General features: G+C 39.6%; 2 protein-coding genes across 5 annotated transcripts; both read right to left on the bottom strand.

Moving 5' to 3' along the window:
• Positions 1-719: 719 nt before the first annotated feature.
• On the bottom strand, positions 720-9,538 carry LOC124414701 (protein FAM135A). 3 transcript variants are annotated; one of them, XM_046895725.1, is made up of 16 exons: positions 9,466-9,538; positions 8,491-8,792; positions 8,227-8,303; positions 7,921-8,134; positions 7,594-7,728; positions 7,379-7,408; positions 7,219-7,300; positions 6,933-7,127; positions 6,670-6,804; positions 6,255-6,495; positions 5,635-6,144; positions 3,533-5,543; positions 2,415-2,727; positions 2,082-2,331; positions 1,547-1,774; positions 720-1,082 (listed from the first exon to the last, which is right to left on the bottom strand). In XM_046895725.1, the coding sequence occupies exons 2-16, from the start codon at positions 8,565-8,567 to the stop codon at positions 877-879; spliced, it is 4,704 nt and encodes a 1,567-aa protein (XP_046751681.1). In that variant the 5' UTR covers positions 8,568-8,792; positions 9,466-9,538; the 3' UTR covers positions 720-876. The 3 variants fall into 3 exon arrangements, with proteins under 3 accessions (XP_046751681.1, XP_046751683.1, XP_046751682.1); XM_046895727.1 differs by having other exon boundaries at positions 2,415-2,616; XM_046895726.1 differs by lacking the exon at positions 7,379-7,408.
• A 4,226-nt stretch (positions 9,539-13,764) lies between these two features.
• Positions 13,765-18,254, bottom strand: LOC124414998 (15-hydroxyprostaglandin dehydrogenase [NAD(+)]-like). Of its 2 annotated transcripts, none has more exons than XM_046896217.1 (7): positions 18,113-18,254; positions 16,867-17,045; positions 16,625-16,751; positions 16,346-16,452; positions 15,358-15,531; positions 15,121-15,275; positions 13,765-14,726 (listed from the first exon to the last, which is right to left on the bottom strand). In XM_046896217.1, the coding sequence occupies exons 1-7, from the start codon at positions 18,117-18,119 to the stop codon at positions 14,486-14,488; spliced, it is 990 nt and encodes a 329-aa protein (XP_046752173.1). In that variant the 5' UTR covers positions 18,120-18,254; the 3' UTR covers positions 13,765-14,485. The 2 variants fall into 2 exon arrangements, with proteins under 2 accessions (XP_046752173.1, XP_046752175.1); XM_046896219.1 differs by having other exon boundaries at positions 13,765-14,684.
• Between the last annotated feature and the right edge of the window lie 1,210 nt (positions 18,255-19,464).

Genomic DNA, 19,464 nt, shown 5'->3' with positions numbered 1-19,464 from the left:
TATTTTTTTCTTCCCCTATCTTTCTCACTTTTATCATCTACGGGCGAAAAATTGTATGTACATATAAAATTCTAAATATCCAATGACGATCCTATGATATAATTTCATAATATCTCTATAGAAGGAAACAATATTCGGTGACTATACCACGTTTACGTACGTGTAATTATGGGTTATCAGGGTAATTATAGCCAGTCCGCCGTTGTTTTCTTTCTTATTATTATTATTTTTTTTTCTCTCTTTGTTTAACAAAAATCAGGTTCTCGTCATTCCCTTTTATTATTATACGTACTTAGCACGATCAGTTATTATATGTATAGACTCGTCGTTAGTCATTTTATTATTTTTTTTTTCGTTTTCGTTTTCATTTTCCTTTCTTACCGTCTTTATAAATAATATTTTAATTATTATTTTCAGGCATCAATGTGGAGACTTAGTTATTTTAGTATTCAGTCGTATAATGTACCATCATCGTATTGGTCTAGTGACTGTTAGTAGTTACATATCCCACCGTAATATTCAATCCCAGCTCCGAATACATTATACATAATTATACATACATTACGTACCTGCTACGTAATTCATCTATGATCGCGGAATATAATTAGACGTATTAGAAAAAAAGAAAAAAAAAATATATCCATACATTTATATTCAATATACTAGTAATAGTAATAATAATAATAATAATAATAATAACAACAATAATAATAACAACAACAAATTATCTTGTTTGTCGAAGAGCTCGCGTATCGCCATTATCGGAATTATCGGTAATAATGTTGAAAACCTAAAGTAAAAATGTGTTGTTTTCTTTTCTTCTTTTTTCTAAGTTTCTAACTTCATTTCCTCTTCATAGCTAATAGATCGTATTCTTTATCTAAAGTACTTTAATCCAGCGACTAGTAAAAACTTTTCAATAAACAACTCCGAGTCGAGAACTGCGATGTGAGCTGCTCTTCCTATCAAAGCATTAGCGGTCGGAGGCAAAGCGTGATGAACGTCGTACCTCACTAAACTTACGTCAAGCGTAGACATCACTGGGTACAATATGTTGTGCACCATTTCACGATACGCAGCACCTGTTAACGGTTAAATGGATTTCTTAACGCATATATACAGGGTGTCGCATCTCCAAGTGACCAAACTGATAGGGGTTATAGAGGAGGTCGAACTGAGTAAATTAACCCGAAGAACATGTGGCATCCAAAGTCGCGTTCGCGAGATACGATCGGTTAAAAAGTCCCGCTAAGCGCCGGCATGAAGGCAACCCAGCATACTATGCGCCGGCATGTAGGCAACCGAGCTTAGTGAACTAGTAAACGCTTAGTGTACTTCGGTTGCCCACATACCGGCGCTCAGTGCGATTTTTTTAACCGATCGTATCTCGCGAACGCGACTTCGGAAACCACATGTTCCTTGGGTTAAATTACTCAGTTCAACCTCCTCTATGACTCCTATCAGTTTGGTCACTTGAAGATGGAACACCCTGTATGTCAATGTAAAGATATTTTTTATCACTTTTTTTTTATATACACACGCTTACCTTGATCCGTTGGATCCTTTATGGCTGCCTTGCAAAGCTCTATACGAGCCGAATGGAGGGGGACGTAACGATCCTGGGCACTACCGCACAGCAGGACGTGCCTGAATAACTGCAGATTGCTTCGCTGGCTCAGACGAAACATGAAAGAATTTCGCACGTCTACAGCGTCCTTCATCGCAAGCTGTAAAAGCGATCCTGACTTCTTCCATTTCTGCATAAACCACATACCTGTTTTTTGGAGAACGGAAATGAAACGTATGTTGTTTTTTTTTGTTACCAAATTTTGACATTCACTTAAACCTTTCAGTCACAGAAGCCACTATAGTGACACTCTTTCTTCGTGATTCGTTTTCTTTTTTTTTTTACTCCATGCCAAATCCTGAATTTTTTGCACACTCAGGTGTAGAAATACTTAACTTTGCAATGATTAGGATTTTTTGGAAATCCGTAATTGTTTGTAATTTTTATAAATAAATATATGCAAGAACAGAAACTTATTTTCGACTGAAGGGTTAAATCAGATTCCGATACAAACCTGCGTTTACTAGGCCGCTCGTATTGTAAAGTGTTCCAAGATGAGGTCCACTCAGACTGAGAAAGGTGTGGAGTCGTGACAAAAGGGGGCGAAGCTGGGGCCTGGTTAGAGCGCTTCGAATGATGATGGTCCCCAGGGAATGCCCGATGAAACTAACTTTGGATGGATTCAGTCCAGAGGATTCAATGTGATGAAGGATCTCCGATACCAGTCTGTCAGTCATTGTATCAAAGTCTGAGAAGGTGTCACCCTGCGGAAGTAATGGAAGAAGATTAGACGGTTGTTGATATGGACCACGTCAATGGATTCGTGGAAGGTAATATTTGCCAGTACCTGGTTTCTTTCCGACATGAGAAAGTCGAGGTGAGCTCCGGTGAGGCCCAACTCGAGATAAGTCTTGACCAGTCTGAGGTCGGCGGCGTTGCCATCGAGACCGTGAACACATATTATAAGGTGAACACCTTCCGGCGAGAAGAGACGGTACTCGTCGCTGATGTGGAAGTAGGGCAGTGTCGAGGCCAGCGTTGGATAATCACTAAGAGGCACATTGGATCTTAGAGGGTGCAGAGGCGGTAGGGTCGGGAGTTCGCCATTGCCGAGGGAATGGGCGCGTTTATGCCACCGTGTTGGAGGGCCTTTTTTCTCTCTATAGGGCCGGGAAATGAAAAGAAAATGAACTTAAATGGAACGAAAAGACGAAAGAACGGAACTGAAGAAACGGGGTGAACGAGTTGATGGTGGGAAGGGGTTGAAGTTCCGATGTTGGAAAGTTCCGAAAACGCCTTATTCCGGATATTATTTGGTAGGGAAACTTGAAGTGAAGACATCCAAGTTTTACCAAACAACGGAGTTTCGAATGGTCGGAAAGCGGATAGTTCAATGTTCCGAAAAGTCAAGTTCCGATAGAGCAAAGTTCCGAAAAAATAAAGTTTCGGTACAGTAAAATTCCGAAAGTTAAAATATACTCACACAGCGTTGTTTACTCAAGAAGTGGGTGTAAAAAATGAGAAAAACCAAAACAAAGAAAGATCCAAGTGGTGAAATATCATAAGGCCAGAAATTAACAGAACTGAAAGTATTGGATCATTCGAAATTTCGTCGACGTTTCGTCAAAGTTTGATTTCTGTTCTTCAAGTTTGGCCAGGAAAAAATTTTGAATTCGGGGCTTTTGTAACTTTTCAAATTCGCAATTTCAACCCTGTCCCCAGATACTTACTAAATGTTTAAACGAATCAGTCTTAATCGTTCTACATACATATACGTATTACGTAAGTACCAATAATACAAAAAACAAAGCCAACAAACAATGAGTCAAAATTAAAGTCGAAATCTGTTTATTGTCGCACATCTATCAAACTACATCTACTTGGATTTTTAGCCGGATAAATAACTGCATATAAAAACAAAAAAGGTATTCGCCACGTGACTGAAAAAATTCGAACACGTCGTACCTGTATATCTTCCCCGAAAAGCCCATTTGCTGTTTAAATTCCTCTTTGCATTTGTTGAAGTTAACGATGTTGTCCTGCGTCGATTGCAGCAGTTCTTTACCCTCCTGATAACAATCGAAGCAGACGTCCTGGCCGCCATAAGTGTTATCCCTGCCCTTAATTCTGCTACGCTGTGGACTACAGGGTGCTGTTTTGCACTGTTTTTGATTGGACGCGACGCTTCTCACCGTCTCGTAAACGTGGTATATGGGATTATCAATGGGCGGAGGTGGGTCCTGGAATTCCTCGGGAGGCGGAGGCTCGTCCTGGAACATTTTCGGAGGGGGGAGTCTGACCTCCTCGTACGAATGTTCCCCGTTATCCTGGACCTCGGATGAATCAGTCTCAGGTTTCGTCTTGCCAGCAATCTTAGTGAGCTTTTGCCTCAAAGCCTGACCCGAGAACTTCAACGCCTGGTTCTCGGAACTTGATGTATCGCCACTGCTAACCCACCCGGAACACTCCGATGTCAAATTGCTGGAACTAGAGCTGGTCGTGAGACTGCTTGGTCTGGTAGAAGGTGGACTGCTCAGAAGACTCGAAATAACCGGGAAACTCGGGTCGAAAAGATCTCTGGCATCGTTGATCGGCATGCAGGGTAAGGATATGGCACTTCTGGGGACGACGACTTTCTTGTCGTCGATCGGAACGCTGGCGCATCTAAACCGAGTCGTTGGTTTAGTCGTGGACGTAGGATCTATGCTGGATGGACTTTTTTTCTTACTTTCATTGTTCATCGTCAAACTTTCGGATTTTGATTTATTATTCGGCTCAACTTTCAGGATTATAGTGTTATTGTTCTCAATTTCGCAGACGTTTGAACCACCGTTCGAACTTGGAAGTTGTCTGTTTTTACGCCCGTACGGTAAGGGCGCAGCCTTTCTGGCCCTGTGCCCACACTTTCTGCCGTTTTCGAGGTGATCCGCATCCACAGCTGGCGCGGAATGTGGCCGCCTCGTGTTTTCTTCACGCTGTTTAGACATCGGGGATTCCGTGTTCAGAGGTATCTCATATCGTGGTTTTCGACCCCCGCTTCTCACCGGTTTCGGGTTCTTCGGCGTTCTGTTATCCGTCTGAGAGTCCCTTTGCTCGTAATTATTCCGATCAATTCCTTGCTGCATAATCAGTTCGTCCGATAATTTGTTATCTACACTTCTGTTATTAAGGCATTTCTGATGCAATCGATGATCGTTGGTAATAATTTCCTGTTGCTGATGCTGAGGCCGTAGCGTCATCTCTCTGATCCTGGTTTGCCGACCGAGAGAGCCAGGAAACGGCGTATAAACATCGTCGTTGCTTCTACCATTGAAATTCGACTTTCTCGCCGAATCTTCCTGGGTAAAATCACCCAAAGTTCGTGTAAAATTGTTCGCTCCAATATCACCTTCGGCAGGATTGACGCGTTTCGAGTAATTTGACCTGCCGTTGGCGTGGGGTCTCCAAAACTGAAGGCTATTCGTATGATATTTACCATAATCTTGATTGAGCTTTTTTTCCCTCGGTGTACGGTCCAAGGTTTCACTATATGACAGTCTTAACCTCGCCTTATCGTCAATGTCTTTCACGTCTAACTTGTTTGCGGAAAAACCTGACGGTTTGTTTATCAACGGTTGATAAGCCGTGCCATAAATATTTCGCGACTCCGTTCCCCTGTTTCCACCACAGCTCTTCCGATTTTCCGGAGAACGTGACTTCGCGTCTTTGTCTTTGAACGTCCGGGGCGAAGACTTGGTCAGATTATCCGAACCGAGACGGTCTCCAGTCAGCTGAGTCAGATTCCGAGATCCCATGCTTGGGTTAGCTGGAATTGTGTGATAAAAACCTCTGGACGAAATGTGTTCACTGGTTACAGACGACGGACGATAGCCAGGAAAATATCCATTCAATGGAAGTTCTGGAAACATGGCTGCCAACAGAGATGTAATCGAATTCGAATCCACGTTCGAATTAATCGACGTTCCATGTCGCTGTCCTGGAACACAAACATCGAACGAAAATCAAACGGATGAGAAGTTACTCATCAAAAAAACTACACTTCAGTAGTAGTTCTCTTTCTCATTCACCGTGGATATGCTGCTGCTGTTGCTGCTGGTGGTGTTGTTGGGCCCTATGCGGAGCAAGAATCTGGGTGGATTTAGCCCTGGGCAAAGTAGCTATGGGAGATATTCCTAGGGATGGATTTGGCGCCGAGCAGGCCTGCTGTCTCGAGGATGGAAAGAAGAGGCCACTGTGGTGAGTGGTCGATGGATGTCTGCTTCTGGAGCTCGGAACAGTGGCTGGAAGCGTTCCGTTGTGGAATGGAGCCCTGTGTCGAGGTATCAACTGGGTCGAAGCGGACCTTGGAAGGGTTTTGGAAGGTGTTGGTATCTGCGGTGGGATTACTTCTGGGCCCAGTTGATCAAGCGACTTGCTGTGCCGGGCAGGAAGTGTGGATGGTGCCAAAACCACCCTCCCATGCACCGATCCCATGTTTGACTGCCCAACGCTCGTCTCGTTTCTTGGTGACCAAACATCCGTCGAACGTTTCTCGAGTATCGCTGCGATCCCACAGCTACAGTCATCCATGCTCGGGACTGTGGAATGATTGGAGAGATTGTTATTCGCTTTATGCTTGGAATGAGGGAGAAGATGAGTCCTCGACTTCGGAACGAGGTTCGAGAAGTCATGTTTTGTCATTACCCACCACTGTTTCGATGTCTGTGTTGCATGTCGGCGTACTGATCCTCGAATATTAGAGGAAGAGAGTGAAAATCTCCGTCCAATTCGATGCAGTGGACCGGAAGTGGAGGCAAAGATGCCAGGTAACGAGACCTGCGAGCTGCCTCGCTAACTGCTTGGTAAGATTGATAATTCGCGTCGTAACAGCCAGCTGCAGACGTTCGGGGATTTCCCAATACGAAAAAACCTTCTGCGAATCTGTTCACCTAAATTTTAGTGAATCATTCAGGTTCCTCTAAGATAAACTGATTGGGTATGAGAAGTAAGAAATTTTGCTAAAGTGTACGAGTGCGGAAAGAATTGGTATAAAAATTTCCTGTCAAAAGTTCATTATTCTGTTTTGTAAGAACGGCCTCAAGGATCCAGTGTAATTAACCTACTCTTAACTGATGGTGGATGTGAGCCAAATGTTCATGGACGGCCTGGCGGCCCGAAAATGCCTCGAGAAAGTGCTGCCACAATACGATGTTTTGAGCACAAAGCTGCGCTATGTCCGCTTCTTCGGTGGTCATCATCTGAAAATGGGTTTTTAAAAGCTGGTCAGAGTATTACGGTATTAACTTTGATTGTTCGTTTTAAAGTGTAATCCTCGACGTCGTAAGTGGATTCATGGTTCATGAAAAAAAATTTGGATGTTTCGAACCTTTGTGATTTCCTTGTGAGTATTTTGAGCTAATTCGAGAGCTCTTTGCTGCCAGGAAGGAAGTAAACGAGCGAGATCTGCCATTTCGACTAGCAGTGATTCTCGGGCTGTAAGGAGGAGGCGTATTACTTCCTGTTGCACTAGTTGAGCATGGTGTATCCTTGTTGCCGAACCGACGCATCGTGTGGTGTGTTCCTGTCATCGTCGTTAAGGAGAGTTAATGTCCATGCAGAAAAATTGTGGACTGGCAATTCCATGGGACAAAGGGGACTAATTAAAAACTCACGATATTTCCAAACAAAACTTTGCTCTCTTCGCTTCCGGTCGTCTGCTTGAATTGCAGCCAAGGTTTGCCGCCACGTGGAGCGCTGAAATACAAGGCATTAAATGAAGTGTCAGAATGTTTTCATAGTTGGATTTTTCAAGGGTTATTCAAAAACACTTACCAACTCTGTACGTAATGGAGGATGCTTTTCCTACGGGGGTAATTTTCAGTCATGAAAACAAAAAATTTTACACGATAAACTTTATGCATGACAATTAATGAGTATCGGATTCGTTATCGCAAGTTTAAACTCGCTGAAAACTTTCCAATTTTACAAGTTTCAAGATAATATAACGTTACGGTTTTACGGAAATTAATAATACCACTAATACTAACTTTATGTAGGGCTGGTGTAGAGCAACGAGGCACACGTGAATGGTTATGGAAACTGCTGCGAGATGAAAATAATCAAAGAGTACAGGCAGGTGGTAGTGGAGTCCTTTTGTTGGTGTAAAGTTTAGCTGCAGAGCTCTGAAAGTATTTAGAAGAAAATAAGAAGAGGACCGGTGACTTGTTAACGTGTTATAACGGTCATACAGGTGTACCGGAGAACTTGGAACTACTTGCTAAACTCATTTCACAATGCAATGCCCAGTTGAACGAGTTAGGAAGAAGATCCTTCTTAACGATTTACACCCAAGCATATAATATTTCTCCACATGCCTTGACGAGACGCAAGTCATGTTGCCAGGCTGAGTCGGCTCGCTGAACCATAACTCTATACCAAGGTTAAAATGCGTCCGAGAAAGAGTTTCCTCAATTCTATGACTGTGCACCAGCACGTGTGCCCGGAACAATACTGAAGTACCAAGTGTCACTTCTTCGTTGCGATAAAGAATCTGGAATCTCTTGCTGGTGCCCGGTTCTTCCAAGGAATCTATCGGGGCGAGAAAACAAATTGAATTGATTGATCAAAATAAAAGAAAGGTAAGAATGGAAACAGCAAGTGTCCTAATCCTAGAAACTCACGGTTGCGCAATTGGTTCACTTCGACTTTGACCGGAAGCTTGGGTGACACTCTTAAGGCAGTGCGTATCTGGTAGTACCTGATATAACAGAGAGCAAAGTAGAACGACAACTTTTTGCTCACCAGATTGAAGTTGGCAACGTTAATGTAGATTGTTTTAAAAAATTTTGAACAACTTTGAAATAGTTTATTTCCAAGAAATATTAATACATTTTGCTTTTTAAAAAAAGCTGCGCAATAATGATGTTCTTTAAAATCGTGCTCACCCACGCTGGAACAAATCGACATTGTAGAATTTGCATAGTTCGAGGGAGAACTCGAGAGTCGCCTGTAGATCGCTCATCTCTTAGCGCCCAAATCAGGCCGCGCCTTCCAAATTGGCGTCGCGACCTCGACTATAACATCACTGCAAGGTATTGGCTCGTCGCAGGTGTGCTGCTGCAGTCCTCTTTGCGGTGGATTATAGTCAGATAACTTATGTGCGCGCATTCTTTACTCGATACTCCTAATGCACTAAATCTGTTATTCGAGTCTTCCATTTTTCCAAACTCTCTGAGCCAATAGTCCCCTGAAATACATAATCGCATCATTCGCACAGTGAAAAATTTTATCTGGGACCGAATATCTTCTCTATTCTTTTCTTTTTTTTCTTCAACCCAATTTTTTTGAACATCAAAAATTGCATGTACATTATTGCAAAAATTTTTCGCAACTCATTCAGCAATGAACGATATCAAAAAACCGTTAAAAAAATTTTTTAAATCGCATTTAGCTTATGAAATAATTTTCCTTATCGCAATACAAAGTGAGGAGAAAAAAAATCTCGTCTGGAAGGCTACGTACCTGCAGTAACAGGTACGTAACAATGTGAGATGGGAATATATAGACGATGCCGTGGTAAAAGAAAGGAATAATTTGGCACGTGCAGAGCTGCGAGTACACGATTCTGACCTTTTAAAAAAAAAATATCTTTCGATCCGTGCAAGCTAGCGGCGGGGTCGCGTCGATGCCATTTCGCCAGGGTCAAAAGTTTCCCGGTTTAACTTTACTACGCCAGCATTTACGGTCCTCTACTACTTGCTCAGAGTAGAGCTCGTATTATGTGTATACCTATATATGTCGCACCACCAGACCTATCAGACTCGGAAATAATTCAGCGTTTATTCGATCGCTGTAGTGCTAGATGTATAAAGCGTTTATTATACAGGGATAAAATTTGAAGGCATAATTTATTTACTCACGGATCTCCTGACCGTCGTTTTTATCGTCGTCATTTTCTTCGCTGATCGGAATTTTCTATCACGAGAAATCTTTCACATTCGCCACAACTTTATTTTACTCTCCCTTTGTTTGCTCGTCTGTTTATTATACGTGAATAATTTCAAAGCGTTACACCAATTCTTCGTTTTCTTACGAGCGTTGCAGTTTTGTAACATTATTATCACCTTTAAATCGAGTATAATTTCTAGAAGCGAATCTTCATCCACAGATTCGCATACTCGAAGGATTTTTCATCGTCACTGTTTTCTTGTGTTATTCACCCAGCAATGAATCAGGCTTCAATTAATTATCAATCGTTTCGATCGCGGATTTTTATATATACTTGCTATCTGCAAGCTCAATTAAACGGTAGCTGCTGTTGCTGCTGCTGCTGCTGCTTCTGCTTCTGACGGATGATTATCAGCCGCATGAGCGATTCTCATGTCGAGATCCCAGGAATTTCTGCTCAGCCCCTCGGCGCAACACGATCTATTTGTTATTTAGAATAAAACTATTTTCGAACATATACGTAGAGGGGAAGGGCGGGGGAGGGAATTGACCCCTTTATATCCCCGAATATTCTAATTCGAGGTATTACTGCAGTTAGAGTGTACAACACGAGCACATCTCGATCATCATCATCATCATCGTCATCGATCACTCCCCTAAATCGAAGTCATCTCAGTATAATCGTTTGAAACAGGGCGTAAAGTTGTTTAAAAAAGCCAAAAAAAGGCTTGATATTATTGGTAGATAATGTAGATCCCTATCTCCACAGTATTGTCAATAATTTGTCAGTTTATTATCAAAACACTCCGTTGTCAAACACCCGCGACAATAATACGATAACATAATCTATAGATAATATGTACGCAGAGGTGATCGAGTATCATACCTGCGTTTAGACACAACACTGCATGCAGATAACTAGTACTACCAAGTGATACTTCAAAGTAACTCAAGAAGGTTGATGACGTTGGGGGGGCACAATCATTATCACTGTATAATCCACGCCCGAAGTGTGCGACAAAGTCAGTAACATTGTTACATCAAGAATGTATAACAAACCCGCGAGTAGATGCGAACGTAAATATTTGAGGCATGTACCTCAACAAACACGATTATACACAGGGAGGGATCCGCGCTTGCGTGGGCTTTTGCGATGCGTTGATGCGAGTCGTTTGCGAGCCTCGATACGGAGGAGGAGGAGGTGCGAATCCAGCGACGACGGAGGGACGATTAATTGACGGACAGACGACGAGAAGAGAGCTTTCAGTCTGCGTATTAAAGCAACTGCACCTCCGCAGCTTCAAACCTTCGAATCGCGAAGCTCAAGGAGAGCTGCGATGCGCCGCGATGTAGGCAATGTGCCTACATTGATTTCGGAACAAGTGACGACGACGACGACCACCACACCTCACGTATTATACATAGGTATACCTATACGTTGCGGAGGTATACGTTAGCACCTCAACGTCGATTCGCGGCTGCCGGCCGACGACTGCCGAACGTATCGCTGAGCTCGTCGCGATGCCCGAGCTTGCAAGCTCACCGGCTCAAGCGCAGCCCGCGGCGACATCGTCCTCCTCTTATACCGACTGTCCTCTCAGTCACACACTTCGACTCAATATTTTGGCCTCAATTTTGGTATCCAGGGGTTTTTCGCCTCGCTGATCACGAATCTGACGTCAGAATTTGACCATTTTTAAATCCAAAATGACGGCTAGACAATCTGACGGATTTTAAGCGGAAAAATTAGATCAAAGTTCGACGACTCTCGGGGACTTTTGGGGTTATACGAAGTAACAAAGATCATTCCCAGTTGCCAATGACATTTTAGGTTTACGCCATTTGGCGCGATGTCATGGATCTACCAGCATTTGACTTTAATTTGTCCCTATGATCTGGACTTTAGATCACTTTTCTGTAGATAAAAAGATTCTTCCCCGGTCCTCCAAGGGTTAAATTATTCAAAGGAACCACTTCGCTCGACCCTCCCTCGCTTCTTTTCCCCTTGCGACCCGCGCCTCGTGCAATCGGACAAAGTAATTACGGCAGGAATCTTACGTCGACGATGGATCGTTGATAGAGCTTGCAACTGAGTTCAGGGTGGACTTATACAGTCAAGTGTGAGAATTGAAAGGAGGGTACGAGTATACACGCTGCATAGTTAAACGTACACACGCATGTTCTATGTGCGTAAGATAGATTCATTCGTACACCTGGCGGTGAACGAGTTACAAAAATAACCTCGCCAACGGTTAAACGGAGTCGAGGAAAAGCTCCGCGGTACCACGCCGCAATCGCACGTCACGAGTTTCGCGCACGCGTGTTTGTGTGTAGCCGGTTGCTTTCCCTGTCCGAGTCCCCACCACGCCCCAATTTTTGCCGACCCGGACCTCGCGGGGTGCAGCAGTAGCTACGGATCGTAGGTATTAGGTACGGCAGGAAGCCGAAAGCTCGTCGCGAGTATACCTGCACTTGCGTATATCAGGATATGCAAGCTCGGACACACTTACAATGTAGATGTAACATAGGGCGGAGCCTTTCGGGGCAAGGGTGCGTCGGTCGGGTCGTGAAGAAGGGTCGAGAAGGGAGGCGAAGTACGCGATTACGGAAAAAGCACTCCTTCTAAATGGTTCGCGGTGCAGGGCGGATGCCCGCCTGTGTAAGCCCAGTCTCTAACACACGTTACTAGGTTGAACCCAGATGTATAATATGTATCACTATGTATGCATATACAATTTATAAATATATGTGCCTATATGTATATACGAGGGTTGCGTCCGTGTAGAAGGTGTGTAGGGATAGTATGAGTATATATATACGACATACGTACTTGGATTATTTATGTCGGTGGCCGTCCACCGTTTTCGAATAAGTTATAAAGAGTTAAGGGGGTGTCCTGGTCGATTTTAACGTTGTCGTACGTATCTTCAGATATCAAAGTTCACTTATTTTGAACACAAAAAAAAGAGAAAACAGCCCCATTCCATACACAATTTTCAAGAAAAAGACTCCAAAATTATGTTAGTAGTCACTTTAAATATGCGGTTACCGATCTGCAATCGCTTCTTCTTCTTTTTCTCGTATAATTTTTACGCTAGAAGATATTTTGGAATTATGTACACCTGGCATGGATAAATTATGTAGAATTTGAAAAGGTCGTCGTCGTTTCGACGCAAATTTATTATTAACGATTGACCGCGCGTTCACGCGCCGGTATAACTCATGCCTGTAAAACAGTACGGAAAATGTAATGTCAGAGTGAAAAAATAGCGTGAAAAATTCGCCAATGTTATCGAGGCGGAACTCTGAAATGACCTGATTGTGAATATTAATTGCTGAGCTCAGCTCTATACCTGCAGCACTCGAAACAGTGAAGAGCATCAGGATGCAAGCTGCGCTAAGTAGTCGAACCAAGGTGCTGGTCAGACGCGCAAAGTACTTAAACGGGCCGTTTTAATTCTTAAGGGGTCTACCCAACTGACGAGCAAAAAAAAGGGGTTTTTTAAGAATTATTTTAATAAGTTTTAACAGTAAATATTGATATAGGCTTTGTTAGGCTTAATAAATACACTCTTGCATTGCATTGAAATTTTTTTTATTGATTTTAGTCACTTTTTATAAACAAAAAAAGATGGTCAACCTGGAACCAAAAAATCGAACGGTTCTAGATTGAGCATGCTAATGGCCTTGGAATGAATCATACGATTTTTGATATTTGCAAAATTAACAAAATGGCGGCTATTTTTTGAAAAAGTTGAAGAAGACCGCTTTTCTTGTGGCTTATTGGGAAAAAAAATTAGTTAAAATCGAAATTTCAAAAAACTGGATAAAATTACAGATCGTAGACTAAAATTCAAGGAATCTAGCGGATTTTTAACGATTTGAAAACGAAGCATCAATGTCTGAGCTTTTCTTCATAATTTCAGTATTTTCTATTCCTCATTTCGAAGTTTAAAAATACAATATTCTGATAAATAAACTAGACTAACACACGACTATATCTCGTAATAAAGTTGAAATAAAATATCGATTTGTTGCAAGCACTCAATTTTCCTCACTTATTTTCGTACTCAAAGTAATATTCTGCAAAATAAAACGAAGCTTTTTCTCTTTCCAATACAATTTATGACAAACGAGTACAAGCAATTATTTATTTTTTTTTTTTTAAACTTTCATCGTTAATTGATTCGTATGAATTATTTAAGTCACATATGATACAAATTCATAAAAAATCGATGCTTGGGTTGAAAAACCACAACAAAGTTATAATATTCGCTTATAAAAATAGTTTATTTTTTATTGAATACACTTAACTTTAGCATGGTTGCATATTACAGGGGTGGGCAGATTACTGTATGTACCTATACTTCAGACTTAGAATTAGTTTGTATATGTACATCATGGGTAAATTATCTAAAGATGGGATGGCAGAGAAATTCCATCAATTCCAATTATTCAAGTAGGTAATTATAAAATCAGTCATAAAAATAAATCGCAGTATTCAATAATACTGCCTAATTATTCCAACTGAACACTTGCATAAGCTGCAGTTTTATGCCCAAATGTGAGCATGTTTCCATTTCTTACTATACACATAATTATCAGTACAATATAGAATCTAAAATTCGATACTTATCAGTCAACGTGTAAATTTTCGGTTTTCAGTATGTTTTCGTTTTTTTTTTTTTTTTTTTTTTTTGTCATGTTTTTTTCGTCTCTCAGCCTGGCGGGTTGAATATATCTCGGTACAATTAAAAGTGAAACGAAGACAACGAGAAATAGCTAATCGTTCGATTATCCCTCGATAAAGTTCTCGATACAGATTCCGTTACCGACACTCAGCCAGGACACAAACCTTTTTCTCGAACGATTAATAATGTTGTTAATATCGCTAAATCGTTCCAGGCGTAAAAAAAAATACAGATTATAACTAACTATTAATGTTATACTTGATTAATTTAAAAATTGAACGCCTATTCCTCGGCGTTCCTCTTATCCACATGTCGCCAGGCCAACCGGAGCCTGTGTGTTCCCGTGATTATCCCTCGCCAGCCTTTTTTTCACCTGCTGCATCTCTAGATCCATCGCGTAATTGTCTTTGAAGGTGCGACGCAAGGCATGTGGCTCAGGGATGCAGACTTCGTAAGGATGCGCCCCGTTCTCGATGACCCAAATGCTGCCGTGTTCGCCGCTACACATAATAGTCATCAAGCCCTTTGCCACAGCGACCGACCTGCGACGAAGGAATTAATGTAAGATTTTTAATTATTTTTCTCGGATTTTAAAAATCTTTCATGCTCGGTGGGGAAGCTAGATAAGCAATGAAATTTCTCGACACAGATTACGTTACCGACACTCAGCCAGGACACAAACCCTTTTTTAGAACGATTGATAACATCGGACTACTAGATGATCCGATTTTCGATAAAGTCAATCAGAGCGTGGATATCCCCCAACCTCAAACGTTTTAGAAAACGGTTTGTGTCTTGGCTAAGTGTCTCGACACAGATTATGTTACCGACACTCAGCCAGGACACAAACCTTTTTTTAGAACGATTGATAACGTCGGACTACTAGATAACTGTGATGCGACGGGATATTATTACGAATATTTTAGAAATACTCACGTTTGTATCGGAAGCTGTTCAAGATTCTTGACAAAATCGGCCTTCATCACCCTCGAAAGAAGCTTATTCGGACCGTCGATTGTCAAAGCTGTCTCTGTGAGGCCTGGACACAGAGTTATGATGCGAATGCCTTTCTTCTCGAAGTGATGCGAAGTCTGGAATGTAGGAAATTGAGTACTGATTCGCGAAAACAGACTTCCTGCAAACTCAATGTTAAACCACTCAAGTTCCTCTCACCCCCAGAGCCTTCGAGAAGCCGATGTTCGCCCATTTGGTCGCTGTGTATATTGGCAGCTGGGCACTCGTCTCGCTGTTGCAATGCTGTGCCACGTTTATCAAGACTCCTCCACGACCACCGTTGTCCATGGCCATGTGCTCGATGGCAAGAAGTGCGCAGGAAACGTTTCCATTCTACAGGATCATGAATACATTGAGGTAAGTTTTGTGGTAACAGAAATTATTAATATGTCCTCGTAATACATTCTTCCAATTTTTTGGTGCAACTGCGATTAAATAAAAAAAAAAAAAATCTTTCAAATTAATTGATGACCCTCAATTTTATCTCTAAATAATACTCTTTTTTTTTTAATACACAGTGTATTAAAAATTCGAGAAAATACTTTTTCGTCAATTGTGTAAGTGCAGGTATGTAACGCACACCCGTTGTGTAATTATTATCGATATATGCATACTTGGCAAGCGGGCTTTGCCAATAACTATAACCTGACAATGAGCCGAAAATAAATTCGCCTATTAGACTCGTCTTGGCGCACGGACTATGACATTGTCTACGTATGTACGATAGTAAAGGGAGATCATTAAACTCATTCTCAGTTCAATAATCAGCCAGCTCTGCATAATATTGTTACATGATACTTGCTCTGTACTTTGGCCAAGATAATATATACATATTATATTCTCGTTGATTCGATCTATATTTAATATTATACCTAATACGCCTTTATTATTAATCTTATAAGAACCTACAATAGAACAAGAAAAATGTTTTTCAATAGAAAAAAATAGAAAATTTTGTCATAATTTATACGCGATAATTGTTCATTTTTTTTTTTTTTTTTATATATATAATTTCGGTCTATTTTATACTCCGCTGTATCTACAGCTTATAGCTATTTATTTATTTATTATAGATTCTTTTTTCTAGGCAGTTATACAGATATAATAATTTTTTTTTTTTTTTATATATTTTTTTTTACGAACTTACGATATTAACAGCTATTTCCCTCTCCCATCTTCTCTCGTCGAGAATACCAGCGTTGTTTATAACGATATCAATACCGTCCATAGCTTCGGAGGATTTTTTAAACGCATCTGTCAATTCAACGAGTCAAGTTATTCTTTCTTTCGAAAAAAAAAGATTGAGTAATTAATGAATTTTTGTATAATATAAAAAAAAAAAAAAAAATTTTTTTTTAAACTTTCTTTCAAGTCCCATTTTAGAATATTATACAAATATACGCGCAGACACGTCATTATCACTCACCGATCATCTCTTCGTGTTTGGTAACGTCTGCGCGAATGTAAGTAGCCTTTTCATATCCGGCTGTTTTGTTTATCGCCGACGCTGACATTTGTCCCTTGACGTTGTCGACGTCGATTATCGTTACTTTCTAAAGCATGAATTATACGTACATTGTACACACATTTTAGGTATATTTCTTTAGCAATAATTATCTCCTTTGTGAAAGCGTTAGTTATAATATTTTGAATTTTAATTAGACTCACGTTGATATCGTGCTGCAAAAAAACTTTAACAAAAGCTGCTCCTAGACCGTTTGCACCACCGGTGACAAGGATGTTTTTACCGGAAACTACGCTGTTTATCTCTTCCTTTTCCTTCGCTCGTTCAGTAGCTGACATTCGTCGGAGCTGCGGTATCTGTTCGACCAGATCGACCTCTAGTTCTACATTTAAACAAGTAATTTTTCATCAATCAATTTTATACACTATACGTGAAATTTTAAGTTTTCTACGTTAATATAATATTTAGTTATACGTGCAATGGATCGTTTATAATTAATGAAAGACAATTTTGTTATAATTTAATGAAAGACATAAAATTGCGTATATATATGGCATAAAAATTCGTCAACGTCTTCTATCTTCAATAATCGCGTATATATATTATCGTGACCCTTGAACCATCTCCTCGGCTTTATCATACGTCACCGTCATCAATTTATTTGTTTACATACGAATATGCTAGACCAGCTAAAGTTGCGTGTGTATATTATACGGGGCATTGCATGTCAACACGAGGAATGACTTTCCCTCACCGTTCTCAATTTGTTTGAGGATTTTTTATTCGATTCGCTGTTCTCAAGAAAAAAAAACACACACACACACTCCTGAATTCTTTAAGATTTTTTTCTACGACCGTTAATTTTTTATTAATATACAAAATGCTAAAATTATGAGGAAAAATAAAAATAATCATTGGCCTAGTTTACATGGAATGCCCCGTATACGTGGTTGTTTTAAAAGAATTGTCATCGGTGGATTTTTTTGAAATTAAAAAAATCTCACCAAGAAAATGTCAAACTGCAGTATAATAGAACGAATTATTTGAAATTATGAATTAATTAGCTAAATATTATAATGCAAAACGTGTTTCGCTAAAATTTTACTCCATAAAAATCACTTCGTCTATAATTGAAAAACGACGCTATTTTTTCTTGGTTCATTAAAAGCTTGATAAAATTTTTAAGAATTTTTTTAAATATAAATGAATAGAATAATCGTCAGAGAGTATTTTCACGAAATTTTGACTGCATATTTCCATCACACTGATCATAAATCATAATCTGAACACTTTTTTCTACAATACACAATATAAATATATATACAACAATTCTATCTATAATAATTAGAAAAAAAAAAAAAAATTATAAGAAGAAGGAATAAAAATCAATTCAAATTCAAACTAAATTCAAATTTATAATGTTTTTTTAAAATCGACAAATTCACGTACTAATCATATTTACGTAGAGTTTGGTGTTCGAAAAATGCGTTTGCAAAGTATCGATCGTCGATTTGGCAAATGAAAAACCGAAAGAAAATCGTGCAGCTCACTCGATTCACTCGCACGATTTGTAGATCAATCTGTCTTTTCTTACATTTCATCGCCGTATTTATACATACTGGAGTAAACGCGATTATCTTCGTTTTTAGTTTATACTATCATTTTGTTGTGGATATCCATATATTATTATACAGTGTGCGCGCGCAATATTTATATACATATATTTTAACATCAATAACGTTACAACTTACACATGTGTTTGTGTATTAATAATCACGTTCTTCGGTGTCAAAGTGCGCGGTGGTTAATGAAATATACATATATATATATGCATATATACATATGTATTTGTATGTATACGTCTTACATGCAATTTATAACTGTATTATTACTTCTGCACTGTTCTTTAGCATTATTTATTAATTTTATGATTATGAAAAATAAGAGAACGACATTTTTCATTTAAAGGGATAAATTGTATATTCGTTGGTATGAAAAATTTGACGATAATAGATAAATAATTTATCATGTATTGTTTATTTATCAAAAATTCAGAAACAGAATATTATTCCACGTACATGTGGCTTACCATAAAAATCGAAATCGGTGTGAGACTTAAAATAAGAAAAAATTATTTTTACAAAAGTATTTTTGTGAACGAAATTAGCGAAGGGGGGAAAGGAGGGGATTAGAATTATTTGAATGAAATTCCCTCTGTACCCCCTGTCAAAATGCGAACTTATCTTCAACACTCAACGAGCATATGATGGATAAACGAAAACAGAGTTGTTCCTTCACCGCGGGTCAGATGATATCGATAAACTGGTTCTAAGAATGCGGGTTTGCAAGATTATCATATTATATGTGGGGGGTAAAAAGTAACGCGATATTGTAATTTGCGACAAGTTGTCATGATTATATAATTAAAACAAAAATATTACTCGGTGATAATAATAATAATTATTATTATAACAATATTACGAGGAGACGCATTGATAAAGATTTTTCTTGACGTATTTAGGATTTATAACGTATAATTTAAACATCTGATGGATTTTCTTTGAGGATCATTTTTACTATTGCACATCCTGTATATCACGACAGTTTTTCCGCTTTATATAAATAGGGGTAGAAAAATTGCCAATCTAGCGTGTCAATTATCGCGGTAATATAATCCAATAAAACACGAAGGTCTTTTGTATACGTTATCATCTATCATATAATTTAACTCACAACGCAGCAGAAATAATCAAATGAACTTTACAATGTTAGAAATATCATATATATACCGCGGTATATAT

Source organism: Diprion similis, chromosome 14 (genome assembly GCF_021155765.1).
Source record: "Diprion similis isolate iyDipSimi1 chromosome 14, iyDipSimi1.1, whole genome shotgun sequence".
Classification (NCBI taxonomy): domain Eukaryota; kingdom Metazoa; phylum Arthropoda; class Insecta; order Hymenoptera; family Diprionidae; genus Diprion; species Diprion similis.
The sequence above is the reverse complement of the archived record's forward strand: the minus strand, read 5'-3'. Positions and strand labels throughout refer to the sequence as shown.

Excerpts from the sequence above, each read along its gene's own strand:
- LOC124414998 (XM_046896217.1), bottom strand. Across the intron at positions 16,453-16,624 it reads CAAACACGAAGAGATGATCG|ATGCGTTTAAAAAATCCTCC; the intron begins GTGAGTGATAAT and ends TTGAATTGACAG. Across the intron at positions 15,276-15,357 it reads GCTTCTCGAAGGCTCTGGGG|ACTTCGCATCACTTCGAGAA; the intron begins GTGAGAGGAACT and ends CCTACATTCCAG.
- LOC124414701 (XM_046895725.1), bottom strand. The coding sequence starts at position 8,567 with ATGAGCGATCTACAGGCGACTCTCGAGTTCTCCCTCGAACTATGCAAA. Across the intron at positions 7,128-7,218 it reads AAGTTTTGTTTGGAAATATC|GAACACACCACACGATGCGT; the intron begins GTGAGTTTTTAA and ends CGACGATGACAG. Across the intron at positions 1,083-1,546 it reads AAAGGATCCAACGGATCAAG|GTGCTGCGTATCGTGAAATG; the intron begins GTAAGCGTGTGT and ends AACCGTTAACAG.